This window comes from Artemia franciscana, unplaced genomic scaffold (genome assembly GCF_032884065.1).
Source record: "Artemia franciscana unplaced genomic scaffold, ASM3288406v1 PGA_scaffold_1179, whole genome shotgun sequence".
In the NCBI taxonomy this organism is placed as follows: domain Eukaryota; kingdom Metazoa; phylum Arthropoda; class Branchiopoda; order Anostraca; family Artemiidae; genus Artemia; species Artemia franciscana.
Window position 1 is genome coordinate 941429 of NW_027062617.1, and position 21994 is coordinate 963422.

Here is a 21994-nt window from a genome sequence, read left to right on the forward strand (position 1 = left end):
GTAGTACTGATGAATGAAGCATTCGGGAATAAACTCAAAACTCCTGAAAATCTGGATATTTCATTTTCCTAGCTTAATTACTCATTTTTACAATACTGCAAAAAAACAAGAGCTAAGAGCTCATATGGCACTTGCGACGAGGCAAGAAGAGCCAAGAGAAAAGAACTCATATGGTATGAGCTCTAACAAAATTCTAAGAATCAATAGATTGATTTAAAAGGAAAATCAGAGGCTTAATGCCGGTCCGAATTTAAAATAAGAGCTCTGAGTCACGATGTCCTTCTAGATATCAAAATTCGTTAAGATCCGATCAATTTTTCGTAAGTTAAAAATACGTCATTTTTTCTAATTTTTCAGTATCTAAGGCTTCTGCTTATTTTCCCCACCAAGTTTCATCCGATCCCTCCAATCTAAGTGTTGTCCATGATTTTAGGTTCCCCCACCCCAAACTCCCCCCAATGTCACCAGATCCGGTCGGGATTCAAAATAAGAGCTTTGAGAGACGATATAATTCTAAATATCAAATTTCATTGAGATCCGATCACCCGTTCGTAAGTTAAAAATACCTCATTTTTCTAATTTTTCAGAAATAGCACCCCCTCCAACTACCCCAAAGAGATCGGATCCGTTCCAATTATGTCAATCATGTATCTGGGACTCCAATCTAAGTGTTGTCCGTGATTTTAGGTTCCCCCACCCCAAACTCCCCCCAATGTCACCAGATCCGTTCGTAAGTTAAAAATACCTCATTTTTCTAATTTTTCAGAATTAACCCCCACCCCAGCTACCCCAAAGAGAGCGGAGACTTGGGGGTTTTTAGACAAGCCGCTTTTTTTTACAGTAGCCTCATTTCTTATCGTCATCTTCACCACAATATCCTTTGAGAAAACAACAGCTAATCACTCTTTGTAAACATATCTACGCATAAGAGAAGCTTCTTCTTGAATGTGATGATGATTTTTACGCCACAGGGAAGGGATTAGCTCCCTCCGCCAATTAACACCATATGCAGCGGTCGCACAATATGCGAAGTGAAATATTACACGTGATACCTAATAATGAAAAGAAAGGCAGTTTTAATTTTCAAAAAAGATGGACCCCTTAGATATAAACATGAAATTAATTTTTAGTTACGGTAATTAGTTTTAAAATTGGCGGAGCCAGCGACAAAATTGCGGTTTTTGTTAAACTATCAACCCTCTACGGCATCTGGCTTAGACTGACATAAGCCAAGTTGGTTTCGAACTCCATGGGAGGAATTTCAGGATAGCATGAAAGAGTTTCCTCGGATTTTGCGTAAAGTTAATGAAAAGAAGAGGAAACAAGGGTTTATTGCTACTACAACTAACTCACAAGAGCACCAAACGCCTGAAACCAACACAGCTAGTTTGTAAGAATTAATCTTCAACGTGCCACTAAACTAGGATATAGCCAATTTATGGTACTCAAATATAGTATAAAAGTTGTGGTCAATGTATGCTAGTCATAGATGTCAATATGACTCAAATGCTGGTCTATGAAAATAAACTGAACAGACGATAATTTTAGTACTTTAATTTGGGTTTAAATGGAACTGAAAGATATTAGCATCACAAAAAGTATGGCGTTCTCCTGCAGAATTAGAAAAATTTAAAAACTCTAAATTAAATTAGTCTTTAAGCTATCAAATTTTAGATCTTAAATACAATCCAGAAGTAAAGGAAAAAAAAAAATTAAACAAAAAAGGTAATCAAAAGTGAAAAAGAAGATGCAAAATACTTATTTATTTATTCCGCAATCCGGTAGGCCTTACCAAGCTTGTTACATCCCTTGTTATATTTTCGCAAAAGGATATTTTTATTTTTTGGTACAATGTAAAGCAAAAAAAACAAGATAAAAATATAGGTAAATATAGATAGTATTTGTATAGAGGTTTCTCAAATAAACAAAAAATCCATTTTTTTTTTTTACATAAAAACTGTTGTAGTATTACACAGCTTACAACAATAACGATTTTAGAACAGTCCAAACACAAATAGTTTTTTTTTTCTTAAATTAGATTTTATTACGTTTTAGAAAATAGCTGTTCCTATCAACAAAATTAAGCTATTTCTTTACATTTTAATATTAATGAAAAAGTAAATTTATAATATTCTTTGCTTTAACTACGTCTCGCGCAACGTCCAACAGTAACACGCTCGCAATGCATGGACTTCACTTGCCATGCCATCGGTGTCCTAATGTAAATAATAAAAAAAAACAAGTGTTTTTAACTGAAAGTAAGGAGCGACATTAAAACTTAATTGAACAGGAATTACTTCGTATATGAAAGGGGCTGCTTCCTTCTCAATGCCCCGCTCTTTACGCTAAAGTTTGACTCTTTCTCTCAACTCTACTTTTTACAACAGTAAAAACCTCAATGCATGTTTTGATTTTGGCTCTCAGCAGATGAATAATTAAAACGAAATTTGCATATTTATTTTTTGGGGCTAAATGGCTTTCTCATAGTTTTGATCGAATGATTTTGAGAAAAAAGGAGCGGGGGAGGAGGTCTAATTGCCCTCCGATTTTTTGGTTACTTAAGAAGGCAACTAGAACTTTTAATTTTTTACGAATGTTTTTATTAGTAAAAGATATACGTAACTTACAAATCAGCTTACGTAACGAACTTTTGTATTCTCATTTTTTTATTACGTATATGAGGGGGTTCATCCCCTCGTCATTACCTCGCTCTTTACACTAAAGCTTAAATTTTGTCCCAATTCCTTAAGAATGACCCCTGAATCACAATGACCCCTGAACCCCTCATATACGTAATAATTTCTGTTCGTTTTAAGTTTTAATGCTGCTCCTTACTTCCAGTTGAAAAAACTTTTTATATTTATTTTTTCATTGTTTTTTTTTAAATAGTGCTAGAAAATCCTGTGCTCCCTTCATGGAAATTTTCTTCCCCCACGACAAATTCCTCGATGGAAAGTTCCCCCAACATATCCCCCTCTCCGCAACTCGTCCCCCAACCAAAAAATCCCCTGAAAACGTCTGTACACTTCCCAATAACCATTACAATATGTAAGCACTGGTCAAAGTTTGTAACTTGTAGCCCCTCCCACGGGTACTGTGGGGGAGAAGTCGTCCCCAGAGACATAGTTATAAGGTTTTTCGACTACGCTGAATAAAACGGCAATCTCAGAATTTTGATCCGGTGACTTTGGGAAAATAATTAGCGTAGGAGGGGATCTAGGTGCCCTCCAATTTTTTTGGTCACTTAAAAAGGGCACTAGAACTTCCGCTAGAATGAGCCCTCTCGCAAGATTCTAGGACCAATCGGTCGATACGATCACCCCTGGGAAAAAAAACAACAAAAACAACAACAAAATTAACAAACAAACAAACAAATAAACACGCATCCGTGATCAGCCTTCTGGCAAAAAAATACAAAATTCCACATTTTCGTAGCTAGGAGCCTGAAACTTTTACAGTAGGGTTCTCTGATACGTTGAATCTGATGGTGTGATTTTCGTTAAGATTCCATGACTTTTAGGGGGTGTTTCCTCCTATTTTCTAAAATAAGGCAACTTTTCTCAGGCTCGTAACTTTTGATGAGTAAGACTAAACTTGATGAAACTTGTATATTTAAAATCAGCATTACAATGCGATTCTTTTGATGTAGCTATTGGTATCAAAATTCCATGTTTTAGAGTTTCGGTTACTATTGAGCCGGTTCGCTTCTTACTACAGTTCGTTACCACGAACTGTTTGAAACGTCTTAGAGGAATATTAGATCTCGTTTTGTCATACCACCAACTGTAATTACGTCTTTCGAGACAAATTACGTTTCGCCGTAACACCCTACAGTAATACACCCGCAAGTGCAGACTCCATTTGCCCCGATGTTGGTTTCCTATTGTAGTTAGGTCTTGGAAGAATCTTTCAATGTGTTCATCGCTGACTGCGCCCAAATTTTTAGGAATGAAAGGTAAATATAAAAGAAGGAAATCTAAATTCAATGGCATATTACATCCCAAAACCTTATTAGTAGATAAAAGCTCCACAGCAATGCTTTGATAGTTATCTTATTGGTGATTTTTGACAAAACTGAAAGCCACTTTAATAAAAGATTTTCACGCCGATCTTCCCAACCACAAAGTTTTTCTTTTAAAATTAGAGCTTCCATTAGTTACTTTACAAAAATTTTTGTACCTCTCAGCTTATGAAATTTTTTTTCAAAACATCTAGAATATGAAAATGATGAAAATTTTATCATTTCCCAATGTTCAATTACTTCAAAATTTTATCAGTATACGCACTTCCGACGAAAGAGCAGTAAGACGACGGCAAAATTCTCTCCTCTTGTATACTTCCAGTTGTTCAAATATAACAAAAGAAACGGCAATTGGCCACAACCAAAATTATAAAACAAACATTATTATTAAAGACTTGATACTGCAGCGGTAAGAATTCTTGGCTGAGGCCGTGGTAACTCAGGTTCAAACCTCAGATACAACAAATTTTTGTCTCAGAGAAGACTAAAGATTTTTTAGTCTTAGAGAAGACAAAAAAGTAAAAAAAAATAATAAACTTAATTTTTTTTTTTAACTTCGTTTTCAAAATGTAATTAAAAAGTAGAATTTTTTCCTGAAATTATAGGACTATAAGTGAAAACAAGGGGCACAAAACGGATAGGACTTTACGTAACTTGACCTTTTTTAAGTAATTGTTTCCTCAATTCACCGACTTCATTTCTGCGTTTATAATTCAGATCGATTTGATATCTATATTATGTAAAGCCCAATCCATTTTGAACCTCTTCTTTCCACGAGTATTCATATATTCAAGAGAGATAATTATTTTCTACTTTTTATTTCTTTTGAAAACAAGTTAAAAATAAGTTATATTTATTATTAATTATTTTCTCAAATTTTGAACCCTCAAAACCTTAAAAAATTAATCAGTTTATCTTGTTTTTAGATACACAAGATAAGTCTAGGCTAAATCATAATTACAATATTCTCCCATAGTCTTTTATGTGTTACTTAGGACAAATCCCTGCCGTGGATTCAAACAGAAATCTTAGGAAATGAGACGGAGTTTTCCTGCAGCCAAGAGTTATATTTTTCCATTTTGTGGTAGAAGAAAACGACATTTTTGCTCAAAAATGGTCAAAGTGAAATAAGACAAAAAGACAAGACAATAAGACAAAAACATTAAATGGTAAGTAGTTTTAAAAAAAATTCATGATATATCACTCTTACGAAATTAAATAAAGAGCTAAAAATTTAAAACAGGTCATCCACTGCAGGTTTTGATTTTAAGGCACCATGGTAGAAAAACTCTCAATTTTTTAATTTCCCAGCTTTCCTAGTTTTTGTGTGTTTCTTTATTTACGATGGAGATTATTCAAAAGGGTAATCTAGTCTAAAAATCGACAATAAAATCTGAAAACCGGGTCAAAATAAGTCAAAAAACTATTTGGTGTAACTTTTCTTTTCATTTGTCGGCATTAATCTTTGTTTCTCTAGGGAATATGCAAATGACGTTCCCATAATGACTTTATAGCGGTTATGCCTGACCATGATGACTTTATAGCAACCTGACCATAAAATTATGAGACAACCGAGCACTTCGACGATAAAGCAACAGAATTAGCCAGGTTAGTATCAGGATTTCACACCCAAAAGCATTTTGATTTGTTTAAGCTCAGAACAATAAACACGCAAACGCCAAAAACCTTATTGACTAGTTTACTCAATGATATCTTTAAGCAAACTAAAGAGACCCTGGCCTCTAAATGGTTCAATCGTGTGGCTGCTTCCTTCGGTTCAATTTGGCCCTCCTCCTTTCATGAGTTAAAGAGATTATGTTCAAGCTGGTTCAAGAAGTAGATTCAAACCTCCATTATCCAACAGCTGCTTTCTCTGATTCAATTTGCTCCCCTCCTTCCATGAGTTAAAGAGATTATGGTCATGAATGTTCAAGGAGGAGGTTCAGGAGGTACAAGTCTCCATTATCCTGCGGCTGATTTCTTTCATTTAATTTGATCCTCATCCTTTCATAAGTTAAACAGATTAGGTGATTAAAAGAAATTTATGAAAGAGGAGGCAAAGTGAAGAGCGGAAGGGAGGGGAGAGTGTAGATTGGACAGGTACCCGAAACGACAGAATCAACAAGATCATTGAAGAATAGGTGCAAACATTGCCAAAAAAGGCAAGTGGGTAGATCTTGTAACTGAGTGCAGGATAATAGCACCCCCTGAAACTCTGGGTATTATGGTTCAAACCTCCTAATCACAAGGCATCGTCTCTCGAAAAATGAAGACCCTTGAGACAGCCTTTTACGCTTTGTTGACCTCAGGTGACTTTCCGCTCTGGGAAGATGGCAATACTAGTGATATCAAAATTATGAAAGAGCTGAGTAGCTATAATTAAATTACCTTTTGGCAAGCAAGACATGTTTTGACAAACCCTTCTCCATCAAAAGAGGGGTGTATTTTACACAAATGGTCACTTATTTTCGCTCTGCCAATATACTCCTTCTTGCAGATTGGACAGGAGTACGGCTCTTCTGCACCATGCCACCGCAAATGAACTCCCAGAGTCTCTGTAATGAAATTATTCATTCAGTAAAATTTGTTAATTTATACTACGCTCGTAACATCCCTTCTTTGTATCTTAGAAGAAAAAAAATTATTTTTAAAGCCTATGTCGTTTACTCATGAATAAGATTTACTCATAGAGGAAGTTAAGAAAATATTTGCAGATACGCAATCAAAAATGGTTAGAATAAACAAAGAGAAGAATCGTAATGAATACTTCCTCATTTTTTCTCAGATTGACAAAAAAAGAGATATCGTCATTTGACAATTCAGGAATCCTGAATTGATGTCCAATCCTGAATTTACCCATTCAGGATTGGTAGCGATTATCCATACTAAATTTAAAAGCAGATAGCAATGATGAAAACACATTTACGAGAATTTCGAAGAAGAGCATGAAAACTCCAGAAAACGGCATCAGATCGAAATCAACTACATAAACTGATTGAATCCAATACAATTATTTTCCTTCGTGGGAGGAGCCTCGCTAATTTAACATAAATAAGCCGTCAAATACTTAAAATTATATATGACAGATTTTAGAATAAATTTCCTGGAGTCTCACAAAAGAAATTCTAGGGAGACACGCATCTCCCCTCTGTACATATTTGGTCATTCAAAAATATTACTTTTAGATACATCATTGAAAATTTCTCACAAAACTATTAGTCATTACAGGGATTAGCATTTGCGATTATTATTTTTGTTGTTTTTATTTATTTATTTTTGGACCTTTGTAACTGAATATACTATCATGCCATTCTGTAATATCAGAAATGAAAAGAGTTTAAATACAGTCTCAGTCTCCTATTGAGTCAAACCTTATTTTTGTACTCAGATACAAGACTATAAGATCAGACTTACTAGCATGACGATCCAATTTGTAACTGTGAAGTAAAGTCCAAAATTGATTACGTCTTGTGAGGGCTGAAGGGAAGGCCAGAGGCCCAACCTGCTGAGTGCAGCAAGCGGCCGGAAGCTCGTCCAAATAGGACATTTAAGAACAGATTCAGCTCATTCGTATTGTATGCACCTATGTAAAACTCGGTTACAGCCTATTTTTATGAGAATCTTTTTAATAAAAAGCTTTTAATAAATAAAATAAAAACTTTTTCTATAAAAGTTCATGAAAAATGCCCCCTACAAGTATTTGGTAAATTACTATCAAAGCACATTGATTTTGTTTATAAATTTTATATCTAGGAGTAAACATCAATTAGGCACGTTCAATATCTTTTTTTACCTGTCAATGTTACGCAGTGTTCACATGCTATGGTGAAAACGTCGATTTGTGTTGCAGTTGAGAACATAAAACTATGTTTAATAATCTTTTCAGTCCCTTTGAAAGGAGAGTCATCTGGATGGGCAGTTGACATGTAAATGAAAATAAAAGTAGAATTTCTAGCCCCTTCCCCCTTCATAAGAAACAAGCAGTCACCTGGCGTAGAAAACTCGGCCGAACATCCACAACGTCTAAATGGGCAAGGAAATGGCTTCATTGGTTCATGTCTACGCATATGCTTGAGAAAGACATCCCGTCTTGAAAATGAGATGAGACACGCAGAACAGCGAAAGTGCCTTTCTCCTGTATGGCGACGCGTATGAAGACCCAAGTTATGCCTGTAAAAAAGATGTAATTCTAATAAACATTTTTAAGAATAGAGAGATTAAGGAAGAAAAGGAATCTCCGAACAGAAACTAGAAAAGTGTCGACTAAAATTTATGCACTGTGTTGGGAACAAGTTAGCAAATTAATGGTGCTTTCACACTAAACCGTAAAACATTTCACACTAGCATAACTTGAGGATATACGTTAGGCTATGTAATTTTACGCACCAAATTTTGTCCGTAGCGTAGAAGGTGTGAAGTACGCTTGAGCTCAACAAATTGCGCAGGTTTACGTTTTGTCATGAAAAAGTCTCATAGCAGCAACAAAATCAAGATGGACATTCTAATGACGTAAACTCAATAATTCCAGAAGACGGGTATGAAGGCCCAGCTTATGTCTGACATATCGATATTCTTCTAACCAGTATTTTTACCAAATGAGAAGTCAAGGGAGAGAAGAAATAACTCCCTTAAATAACATTTCATTTTAAAATAAAATTAAATTAAATTTTTAATTAATTTAAAATAACTAAAATAACATTTTAATCTAAAATAAAACTTAAGATAAAAAGAGTAGAAATTTAAAAATAACATTTTAGTTTATTTTAAAAACTACAAAAGAATCCATTAAAGTTTATGGAATTAGGAGCCGTTTTACAAAGTATACACTATAGTATAAAATATTCATATCAACCCGTACTTAGGAGTCCAGGGTATAAATCCCTAAGTTGCGCCTAAATGACAAATAATATTCATATGATTTTATTGAATAATCTAATTTTAAATATACTTGAAAAGTATATACGAGCGTTATAATTCGTCGATATACGAGCGAATTGTGAAGTTCCTTGAATTAAGATCATTTTCCATTCAACTCAATGTGGCTTTAGGAAAGCGACGTCAACTTAGCAATCTATTCAACTTTTAGTATCGTTTATTAATGATGCCTTAGTTCTTGTCCTGAAAATTACTTCGGTATTCCTAGATATCAAGAAAACCTTTGACTATGTAGATTATGAAATATTGGCGAAAAATTTGGAGAATTGTAGCATTCGGGGTAACTTATGGCAGTTATTAAGACTTTTTCTAAATGAACCGACCCAGCGCGTTAGAAAAGGGGTTTTGAACCAACTGACAGAAGTATAAAACGTGGCGTTCCCCAAGGATCAGCTTTGGGCCCCTATTGTTTTTGACATATGTGATTGATTTAGATAACTGTCAGTTAAGTTATAGTCTGTCAACTAGGAAAGTTTTTAAGCTTAAGGCTATTTTACCGATCTTAGCAGATGATATTCATTACACAGTGGCTCCTGGGACCGAAAAGGAATCTTTTGAAAAGTAGTATGGTATGCACTAAAAAATGGATGAGACTTAATAGGCTGAAACCACGAAGAAAACAACCACGAGAAAAGAATCAGGAAGAACCACGAGAAAAGCTCTTTGGTAATACATGGTAGAAGCCCTAATTATTATCCTTGGATTGAGAAGTTACAACTTAGTTGAAACGTATTAATGCGCGTTAAGACAGTCAAGTTTCCTGGAGTTGTCAGGACGAGTGCCGCAGCTTTAGGAATCAAAATCACGATCGTCACATTTCTGCCAAGATTGCTCGTAGCATCAGAATGATAAGAAAACCAAAGCATCTTTTCCCTGTTACTATCCTAATGACACTTTAATTCTCTCTTGTACATAAGCCTCTAGCATACTATGGTCTTCTACGTTCGTAATTCATCTGCATATGTTGATAGTGCTTCAAAATAAAGTGGTTAAAGTGCTGGGTGGTGAAGATAAATGCTCTTTACTCAGGTCAAAGCATGACGAACTTAAAATATGGCCCATTTTTGGTCTGAAGAAATTTTAGAATGCTGTATCAAGGAGGCACACTCGTGCCTCTATAAAGAGGCGACACACGACAATGTTAAGCGATCTTCGGTTCCAGTGGTCGCAGACGGATGGGGAGGGATGCATTTCGTAGCCCGAGCTCCAACTAAGAAACCTGCAAAATTTCATCCCCCTCCAACTTTTTCTTCATGGGGAAAATCTGGCCGAAAGTTTCGACCTGTCAACCCAAGCCCCCCTTTAACGTTGTCCGATCGGGCTGAAATTCACAAGTTAAGGTCCCCTAGGGCCCAGGAGCTTATCCGCGAAATTTCAGCTTGATCCGATAACTCCTTCCCTGTTTTCCAGAAACCACGCATAGCCACTTAAAATTCATTTACTTTTTTTTTCTAGACGCCTACAGGTCACATCCGACATCGGATCTGGGTGTACGAAGACTCATTCGATGCGGAATTCTCCGAGTAAGTGCCCATGAAAGTTTCGTAGGAAAATCTTAACCCCCCGAAAGTTTCGACCCTCCAACCCCCCCCCCCCCACCCCTTTTAACGTTGTCCGATCGGGCTGAAATTCACAAGTTAAGGTCCCCTACGGCCCAGGAGCTTATCCGCGAAATTTCAGCTCGATCCGATAACTCCTTCCCTGTTTTCCAGAAACCACCCATTAGCTATTTAATTAACGGATTTCTCTCCATAAGAGCCCATGTTAATTTGAAATTTTTAAAAGCTATTGAGAAGTTATATTTACACACATGCAAGTTATTAGCTCAGTTGGTAGAGCGTGAGACTTTTAATCCTCGGGTCAAGGGTTCAAGTCCCTTACGGGCGGTTTTTTTCACAACATCAAAAAAATTTTGATAACACCTGGACAGCTTATCATTTGAGAGATAACAGAATATTAGCTTCTTATGAGCAAAAGAAACATTTCGGTCATTCTATCTATTTTTTTTCTCTATTTTATACAATGATTTAAAAGCGGGGGGGGGCGGCAGCCACCCAAGTTCCTCTCCTAATTTCTGTACGAGGAGTACAGGAATTATTAAATTACATCCACCATGGATTGTAGAAAAACGTAAAGAAATAATATGAAAAAAACTTCGTTTTCTTAAAGAGTTAAAGAGGCTGCGTCCCAAAGTCGAACCTTAAAACGTACAGGAATTAGAAGAGGCAGTTGGGGGGCTGCCGCCCCCCAAACACCCAGCTTTTAAAGACTCTTTTGTACAGGTTTTTTGTTTTTTTGCTAACCCCCCGCTCTTGGCTTCGGAAAGGCCCTCTTTTAATTAACAAAAAATTGAAATGAATGAATAATGGAATAACTTCGAAAAATGTTAAACACAAGAGGACAGGAGAACCATTGCGCCGAAACTAGTAATTAGTAACAATGAAGTCCCCCCCCCCAAAAAAAAAACCTGTACAAAAGAGTCTTCAAAAGCTGGGTGTTTGGGGGGCGGCAGCCCCCCAACTGCCTCTTCTAATTCCTGTACGTTTTAAGGTTCGACTTTGGGACGCAGCCTCTTTAACTCTTTAAGAAAACGAAGTTTTTTTCATATTATTTTGTTAAGTACCAAGATAATTTGTTGCCCAGGTGGTTTAGCCGCCATTTTTTGCCGACTTTAAACGTTCACAAGTATAGGACAAGAAGTTCGAAAGTCAGTTTAGAAATTTTAGAATAGTTACTACTCGATCATAATTTTCTGTACGTCACGCTTTCCCTAGTGCTTGGAATAGTTTGCCAAGGAATATTGTACAGGAATCACCCTGAAGTGAGTTCCGAAGGTTGCTGAAAGACAGTTGTTTTAGGGTTTATGAAAAAGGGTGGGTGATGTATTTTCTAGTTACTGTTTTTTTTTTACTAAATTAATCCAATTGATAGATTTTTTGGTTTGATGTATTGATGATGGGAGGTCTCGAACGGTTTTTATTTGTTTGTTATTCATTGTCGTTTTTTATCTTTTGGGGGATTATTGTCATCAAGTTTTATAAGTTCCTAGTTGGGTGTTTATTTACCTGAACATGTTTTGCTTCAGGTTCTTTTTTATTTATTTTTTTAATGAATAAACTCTTTTCTTTCTTAAAAAACCTAAACAAAACAAAAACAAAAAAATGATGATTTTAATGAAGCCACTAAATACATCCACTCAGCATCCATTTAATCCTCTTCGTAACTAAGACCGATAGCACTTTCCTAATCAGGAATACGATTGTTTAGCAACTCATAACAGTTGTTCAAATCTTTTTTTACCGTTTTTAATTTTGTTGGTGAAAATCTCATTTTTAAAAATGTGAACGTCAATCATATTTTTGATATAGAACAAAGCCACCCATCATAACTTTGAATCATCTCTTCAAGGGATGTTGTTTTATATTCAGCAATTCAGTTGTTTATCTGTACTTTACGCTTGTCACACATTTAATTTTTTCCTTTTTTTACGAGCTCTTTTCTTTTAGTGAAAAGTCTTCACGTTTCAACATTATGTCTTAATAATGAGCACATCCACTCAGCATATCTAGCTCTGAGGAATTTCTCGGCAAGGTATCGCTATTCTATTTAGCATAAACACCTAGCACCATAACTATGGTCAGGTTCTATTGACTTAATTCTGCCATCTCACACAATTTATCAAATTATCATAAATATCAACATAATAATCTTTGTGAAGAGATAGTTATACTCAACCCCACGACCCACAGGGGTTGGGTCAGATCATATAACCTATAATTTATACAAAAACCTTTCCTGCTTTTATAATCCGTCATATTATAGCACATTCTTGATGTAAAATAATGTATTCTGAGACAAAAACACCTAAATTTTTGGCACAATCTTGTACCTTAAAAAATAATAAGAACTATAGAGGAGGCTGCGACATACCACAAATTGGCAAAACTATTAGCCTAGCTCCCATCCAATATAATTACGACCAAAATTCTTCATGGCAGATATAGGTAATATCGATGACCACACAACCTTTCCATAACGATAAATAACAGTTCGAATACAGAATAATCCTTTTAATAAACAGTTAAAAAATAATAAACAAATATATAGGATTTTTCAATCACATGTACAGTGATTTTCATTAGCGGAAATACTAAAACTTTAGTATATCTGCTGATGACGATCACTGTATATGTGCTCAAAATATCCAGTATATTGTTTGATTGTTTTTTTTTTTTTTGTTCAAAGACTTATCCCTATTCAAACTGATATTTATCGTTATGGAAGATATCGGGATAACAAGAATTTAGGTTGAGAACCTGAGGCGTGATTGATGACTACAACATTAGATTTTTGGTAACTGAGCTTCATTCTCTCCTGAAGCCAAACAGGATTGTTTGTACTTGAGCTAATAGCTACAGTATGCGAGCTACGCATGTTCAACCATTTGTTTCTTCGACGGTTTTTCTGATCTCGAGTGAACAATTCTGCTCAAACCCAGCAGAAGATAGTAGCCAATTTCAAAAGAAAACCAAACTGAAATACAGAAGTGCCTTAAGCTGCGTTATAGTTCTCTGACCCTATCGCGAGAATGATTTAGAAAAATTAGAAATTTGAGTAAAAAAAGAGCAGTTTCCCTGGTCTGGAAAGTGCTGCTATCTACTGCTTCAGTCTATTTATTTTATATTCATTTTATTTGTCTATTTATATTCAGTCTATTTGGTAATATTTGTCTTTTCACTTTCTTCTTTTTGGGCTAAACCAAGGCAATGGTTTCAGATTTGCCTCCTGAACATCAATACTTCTCCTACTGCTAAAAAATAATCGGAGCTTAGCATTTGATTCTTTCCTAGAAGGAATACCTTTGTCAGCGGTAAGAAATCAACTTTTGTGCAAAGATTTAAGGCTGATCAATAATCACTGGCAAATTTATTAGTTTTTTTGGGAAAATATTCACTCATAGGATGTACATAATGAAAATGTTGACGTGTTGACAACTTCATTATTCTGATGCATATAAAAACAAGAGCTAAGAGCTCATATGGCACTTGTGACGAGGTCGGAAGAGCCAAGAGTCAAGAGCTCATATGGTATGAGCTCTATCAAAATTCTAAGAATCAATGGCTTGACTTAAAAGGAAAATAAGAGGCTTAATGCCGGTCAGGATTTAAAAAAGAGCTCTAAGACACCAAGTCCTTCTCAAAATCAAAATTCATTAAGATCCGATCACCAAAAATGCCTCATTTTTTCTAAGTTTTCCTTCCCTTCAGCCCCCCAGATGGTTGAATCGGGAAAAATGATTTTATCAAGTCAATTTGTGCAGGTCTCTGACAGGCCTACCAATTTTAATCGTCCTAACAGGTCCAGTGGCACCGAGTTCGCTGAAGCACTGGACCCCTCTAACTCCCCCAAAGAGAGTTGATCCAGTGCAGTTACGACAATCACGTATCTATGACATTTGCTTATTCTACCCACCAAGTTTCATCCCGATCTCTCCACTCTAATCGTTTTCCAAGATTTCCGGTTTCCACCTCCAACTCCCCCAATGTCACCAGATCTGGTCGAGATTTAAAATAAGAGCTCTAAGACATGAGTTCCTTCTAAAAATCAACTTTCATTAAGACCCGGTCACCAGTTCTTAAGTTAAAAATGACTCAATTTTTTAATTTTTCCAAATTTACAAACACACCCCAACTGCCCCAAAGAAAGCAGATTCAGTCCAGTTATGTCAATCACGTATCTAGGACTTGTGCTTATTCTTCCCACCAAGTTTCATCCCGATCCCTTCACTCTAAGCGTTTTCCAAGATTTCTCGTTTTCCCCTCCAACTCCCCCAATATCACCGGATACTGTCGGGATTTAAAGTAAGAGCTCTAAGACACGAGGTTCTACTAAATATCAAATTTCATTTAGATCCGATCACCAATTCGTGGTCTTTTTTTATCTTTTCCTCTCCCTCCAGCCCCCCAGATGGTCAAATCGGGGAAAAGACTGTTATCAAGTCAATTTGTGCAGGTGCCTAACAAGTCTATGAATTTTCATCGTCCTAGCATGTCCAGAGGCATCGAAATCGCCAAAGCACTGGAAATCCCTCCCCAGCTCCCCGAAAGAAAGCGGATCCGTTTCAATTATGTCAATACGTAACTAGTGCTTATTCTTTCCATCAAGTTTCATCCCGATCTCTCCACTCGAAGCGTAATCCAAGATTTCCGGTTTCCAAGAATTTTGTTTCCCCCCTCCAACTCCTATGTCCCCGGATCCAATTCGAATTGAAAAGGGGGCATCGGAGACATCAGATCTTTCTATATATCAAGTTTCATCAAGATCCGATAACCCATTCGTAAGACATAGATACCTTAATTTTCACGTTTTCCAAGATTTCCGGTTTCCCCCTCAAACTCTCCTCACTGTCACCGCATCTGGTCGAGATTTATAATAAGAGCGTTGAAGCAAAAGATCTTTCTAAATATCAAATTTCATTAAGATCTGATCACCCGTTCGTAAGTTACAAATACTTCATTTTTCTAAATTTTTCCGAATTGCCCCCCCCCCCCCACCAAACCCCCCCAAAGAGCACGGATTCGGTTTAGTTATGTCAGTTACATATTTTGGACTTGTGCCTATTCTTCCCACCAAGCTTCATCCTGATCTCTCCACTCTGAGTGTTTTCGAAGATTTTCGGTCCCCCTCCACTTCAACTCCCCCCAATGACACTGGATCCGGTCGGTATTTAAAATAAGACATCTGAAATACGAGGTCCTTCTAAACATGAAATTTCATTAAGATCCAATCATTCTTTCGTAAGTTATAAATACCTCAATTTTCTAATTTTTAGAATAAGCCCGCCCCCCCCCCAACTCCCCAAAAGAGAACAGATCCGTTCCAGTTGTGTTAATCATATACCTAAGATTTTCGCTTATTTTTCCCACCAAGTTTCACCCCGATCCCTCCACTCTATGCGTTTTCCAAGATTTTAGGTTTCCCTCTTTAACTCCCCTCAACGTCACCAAATCAAGTCACAATTTAAAGTAAGAGCTCTGAGACACGATATCCTTTCAAATATCAATTTTCATTAAGATCCGATCACCCGTTCGTAAGTTAAAAATACCTCATTTTTTCTAATATTTCCGAATTAACCGTCCCTCCACTCCCCTTCCCCAGATGATCGAATCAGGAAAATGACTATTTCTAATTTAATCTGGTCTAGTTCCTGATACGCCTCCAAAATTTCATCGTCCTAGCTTATCTGAAGTGCCTAAACTAGCAAATCCGGGACAGAAAGACAGACAAAGCGACAGAATTTACGATCGCTATATGTCACTTAGTAAATATCAATTGCCATAAAAAAAAGGATAATAATTGTGTAAAACTTTGAGAAAAGTTCTAATTGGCTACAAAAACAAGGTAAATTCTGACCAATTCCAAGCTCCATTAAGCCTTTCCATCACTAACTCTCTATGAAAAGGGAAGGAGAGTATTAACATCTTTAAATTGGAAACTTGTGATAATCTTTACATCTTTAACTGGAGATACAAAATAGGTGTGTATCCCCTAGAACATCCTCCCTCCCAAAATCTTCTTAGCCTAAAAGTAGGCATACCGTAATTTGTTTAAATCATAGAGGTTCAATTACCGGTGCAGACCGAGTTACTAGAGACCTAGCGTGAACCACATTGCGTGATACTCACACCAGCATCCTTCCCACATCCCATCACCAAATTCTTAGCAGAAAGAATGGCTTTTATTATGTCCGATGTGGGAGCATGCAAATGACAATGCGTAGCTGATGTGGCCTCGGGTGATTTGATGCTGCAATCAGTTGTTACCAATAGTGATATCCACCTGTAATATTGTCCATCCACCTGTTATAATTCCACAGATTTTAGATAACTTGAAGTGTGCATTTACAAATCCAAGGAGCTGTGACAAGCTTTGATATTACTTTAAGGCATTTAGTTAGCCACTTTTCCACACACTGAGCAGCAGTTCCAAAGTTTCCACAGCCAAAAATATCGGTATATTCAAGTTATAACAAACCTGAACCCAAGAAGAAACAGAGTCTGTGATAAAGGGTTGCTAATTGAATCATCAATTTCAACCATACTGTTTTTTTTTATTTACTAAGCTTAAAAAGAGAATACTAAATTTTTCCTTGAATTTGTACTCCTTTTTTTTTATCAAAACAAAGATCGAATTTGGTGACAAAATTATTGTCACCAAAGTCATATAAAGTCAATATAAAGTCATACTTCGTTTTGAAAATCTTAAAGCAGATAGGACATCGCTTTGAATCATCCTCCGTGTCATGAACTTTCTTCAAATGTTCTCTTCTTAACTTTTCTTTCAAAAATTTTGCACCACATACAGAACAGGAATAATCATGAGTCGTAGTTGCCAGATGCCTCTCCAAAGCTTGTTTTTTTCTATAACGGATTCCACATAGATTACAAATGTGTTCCCTAGACAAAAATATTTAAAAATATATGTGTTCCCTAGAAACAATATGGCTTGAACTAAAGTAATTAAAGTACTAACGTAAAAGTATTGAAATCACTGCTAAAGGAATGAAAATCAAATCAGCAAAAATAAACTAGAAAACAAGTTTCGGTTATTCTTTATAAGAATAGGGCTAATTTTGGCTAAAAAAATAAATGGACATCTGGAAATATAAACACTTGAAAAAGTAGACCATCTTCTTATTATTTTTTTCACGAATACAAATTTTAAAAAATACATCCTGTCTGAGGAAGCGCACTATTATGAGTAATATTGATAGTAGTAATAGTATAGTACAATAATAGTAAATGCACTAAATGGCAGCTACAAGAATAAAGACAAAACCAGCACAAGTGTACCAGGAAATGAGTTCAGGCCATTCGTCATATGATGGGAGTCAAACGTATCTAATTTTGACCTATTCCAATCTAATCGTACCATCAGCCCAGCGGAGTCACGTATGTAGGGGAGGCGGGCGCCCCTCTCAATATTTTCAACCAGTCGATCAAAAACGTTGTCAGTCAAATAGCGGTAATTTATTTCTCTTTTTATTAGGTAAATAAGCTGGTGGAAATATATGACGTAAAATCTATGAAAAAAGAGCCGCAGATGAAAATCCCCCCAGTAAAAGATGGTGCTGAAATTTTCACAGAAAAACACTCGAAAACGGAATTCCCATGGTGAATTATTGAAGCCAAAATAACCCAAAGCATTTACTACAACTGACTAGTGTCACCATTAGACAGGCGCCAAATGGAGACAGGCGTCAAATGGAGTGGTTGTTGTGGCTCGTGTCTGGAACTTCAGTTCTGTCGATAATTGAATTATAAAAACATTTTTTTTTCTACTGAAAATAAGAAGCCACAATAAGACTTAAAATGAAAAGAAAATACTTCGTTAATGAGGGGGGGGAGCCCCATCAGTCGTTACTCGCTTTAGAGAGACTTTTTTATTCCAATTCAGCGGCCATTGTGTTTAGCAGTCGCTCTTAATAAATTGCGACACAAAGTCAAACTTTAGCCTAAAGAGCAGTGATTGAGGACCGAGCTGCCTCCCCCGCCACATATGCGGAGTAATTTCTGTTCGTTTCAAGTTTTAACCTGGTTCCTTTCTTAAATTTGAAAATACTTTCTTTTTATTTAATTTATGATCGTTTTTTCCGATCATGCCCAGATCTAGTCAAGAATTGATGTGTGCTACTGACCACCATAAACCTCTGACTTTTTTATGTTCAATTTTATATATTAATAATTGCGAATTGATAAGTATCGTCCCACTCTTTAAATTTTGCTGCTTAAGAATTAAATGGGTAGATTACAATATAAATTTTACCCAAAATTTTATTATTTTGTCAAAAGTTTAGATGAGCAGTAGTTTGTTAACCCTAAATAATATTTTTGTAACAGAATTTTGGGTGAACGAAAAGGGGTATCAATTGTTCATATGGATGGAAATTCGGCTTGACTTTTGATCTCCTTTGCGACTGAAGCCCCTGCAACCTCTATAGTATGACCCGCTGATGTATAAATGCACACATGTTTGATTACATTTAATTACTGTGCATAACATTTAAAATCGCTGAAAACGAAGCTCCTGGTAGCACTCCCCCCCACAAGAAATTTACTGGCAAGGCTCATAAATTCCCACTACACCTGGTAGCACTCCCCCCCACAAGAAATTTACTGGCAAGGCTCATAAATTCCCACTACACCATTTCCACCTCTGTCAAACAGTTCGTGGTAACGAACTGTAGTAAGGAGCGACCCGGCTCAATAGTAAACGAAACTCTAAAAAACGGAATTTCGATGCTAAAAGATACATCAAAAGAATCGAATTTTCATGCTGATTCTAAATATATAAGTTTCATCAAATAATCTTTGTCGTCAAAAGTTACGAGCCTGAGAAAATTTGCCTTATTTTGGAAAATAGGGGGAAACACCCTCTAAAAGTCATAGGATCGTAACGAAAATCACACCATCGCATTCAGCGTATCAGAGAACCCTATAGTAGGAGTTTCAAGCTCCTATCTACAAAAATTTGGATTTTTTTTTGCCAGAAGACAGATCACGGGTGCGTGTTTATTTTTTTTTTTTTTCCCCAGGGGTCATCGTATCGACCAAGTGGTCCTAGAACCTCGCAAGAGGGCTCATTCTAACGGAAATGAAAAGTTCTAGTGCCCTTTTTAAGTGAAGAAAATTGGAGGGCACCTAGGCCCCCTCCCACGCTCATTTTTTTCCCAAAGTCAACAGATCAAAATTTTGAGATAGCCATTTTGTTCCGCATAGTCGAAAACCATAATAACTATGTCTTTGGAATGACTCACTCCCCCGAAGTCCCTGGGGGAGGGGCTGCAAGTTACAAACTTTGTTCAGTGTTAACATACAGGAATGATTATTGGGAGGTGTACAGAAGTTTTCAGGGGGACTTTTTTGGTTTGGGGTGGGGTTGAGGAGAGGGGCTATGTGGGAGGATCTTACCTTGGAGGAATACGTCATGGGGGAAGAGAAATTCAATGAAAAGGGCGCAGGATTTTCTAGCATTATTATAAAAAAAAAAAACAATGAAAAAATAAACATGAAAAGTTTTTTCAATTGAAAGTAAGGAGTATCATTAAAACTTAAAACGATCAGAGATTATTACGCATATGAGGGGTTCTAAAAATACTTTAGCATAAAGAGTGAGGTATTTAGGAGAAGATAAATACCTTGCTCTTTATACTAAAGTATTTTTAGTAATTTCAACTATTTATTCTACGGCCTTTCTGATTCAGGGGTCATTCTTAAAGAATTGGGACAAAACTTAAGATTTAGTGTAAAGAGAGAGGTATTAACGAGGGGACAAACCCCCTCATATACATAATAAAAAATATAAGAATATAAAAGTTTATGGTCAATTGAGGAAAGGCTCAGCACAGGTAGTTGAAGCACCTCTCATCCTTGTCCAGAACGTGCGTGAACTGTTTCATGAATACAAGCATCATGTGTAGCGGCGGGATCAATATTTTCTCCTGGTCAATAAGAGGTTCGTTTATGATGTTTATCGCCCCAGGTACTAACCGTTCTAGTGCCAGACACTTTTTCTTTACATAGTTCTGGGCCGAAAAGGACAATCTCCGGCAATCTGTCATCCTTCCTTCGCACAACGTACCCTAGCCATCTCAACCTTTCCCTTATTATAGCTTTAAAAGGCAGGATTGAACCACATTTTTCGTACAGCCTACTGTTTAAAGTACGGCCTTCTTCTGCTTCCTCCACTTTTCGGAGTGCCCATGCTTCAGAGCCACATTTAACCTCTATCATCACTATCGCTTCTAATCTTAGTATGCAGACTTATCTTCCAATTCTTCCAAACTTTTGTTTTTAACTGTAAAAAAAACCACACTGAGCCTTGGTTATTCTACTTTTAACATATTCACTGCCCCCACCGTCTTTACTAATAATACTAGCAAGGCAAGTGAAGCTGCCCGCCTGATAAATCTTTTCGTTACCCAAAGTCACCTTTTGATATTCGCTTATTCCTAGCCTTAGTGACTTAGTCTTCTTAACATTAATTTTCAAACCTGTTGAAGCACCCTGAACTCGCAAAACCTCTAAAAGTTCATTCGTTTTGCTCTCATTTTCATCTAAGATGCTTAAATCATCAGCATAATCGAAGTCCAGGAAAGTTTTTCCTCCCCATTTGATTAAATAAAAAAAAAATCTACTGAAAGCTAAGGAACAAGGTAAGAAAGCTAAGGAGCAACATTTAAACTTAAAACAAACAGGAATTATTCCATGTATGAGGGGGATCGCCCCCTCCTCAATGCATCTCTCTTAACACTATAGTTTTTTTTTTAATACTTTTAAAAAAGGTTCTTTTGAACTGAAAGCTAAGGAAGCAGCATTTAAACTTAAAACGAACAGAAATTATTCCGTGTATGAGAGGAACCGCCCTCCTTCTCAATGCATCTCTCTTCACGCTACAGTTTTCTTTCTGGGGGGGGGGGAGCTCGCTGCTCTCCAATAATTTTTGACTTTTAAAAGGGCACTAAAACTTTCAATTTCCAATCGAACAATAAAACATGATTAATAAACTTGATAAACAAAAAAAACCACAGCCCTCGGCGCAAGGGCTTTAGGTTATTGCAAGGTAGCCATTGTTAAAATTTAAGGTTTTTATAGAAGGAATTGTTGTAAAAACTTCGGAGAAGGCTCATTGGATTGGAAATTGAAATTTCGAGTTCAATTTTAAAGAATCAACGATAATCAGAGGACAATCAGTGTCTCCCTCTTAACCGTCATTTTCCCCCCAAGCGCATCCGATCAAAATTGAAAAAAATGATTTTTCTCAACATAGTCTAAAGGGGGGGGGGTTGCTCATTCGACCGGAAATCAAAAGAGAAAGAAGACTTTGTTGTCAAAGGTCGTCAACCGCTTCGAAAAGAAAGGCAACATACAGCGAAATGGAATTTCGACAAAAATCCAAACTGTGAACCAAAATCCTTTCCCTGGACATACGAAAAAGTGTTTTTATTTAATTTCTATGTTATTTTTCCTTTTGCTTTGC

The 21994-nt window shown here is 36.4% G+C and overlaps 1 protein-coding gene across 2 annotated transcripts in view; it reads right to left on the reverse strand.

Moving 5' to 3' along the window:
* Positions 1–6409: 6409 nt before the first annotated feature.
* The window catches only part of LOC136041207 (zinc finger protein ZFP2-like), a gene marked incomplete at its 3' end in the record, with an annotated part of 100807 nt that continues 85222 nt past the window's right edge, over positions 6410–21994 (reverse strand). Inside the window, 3 exon segments of one of the 2 annotated variants that reach the window (XM_065725785.1) lie at positions 6410–6576; positions 8010–8191; positions 17203–17376. In XM_065725785.1, coding sequence (XP_065581857.1) covers positions 6410–6576; positions 8010–8191; positions 17203–17376 — 523 coding nt within the window. 2 annotated transcript variants of the gene reach the window in all.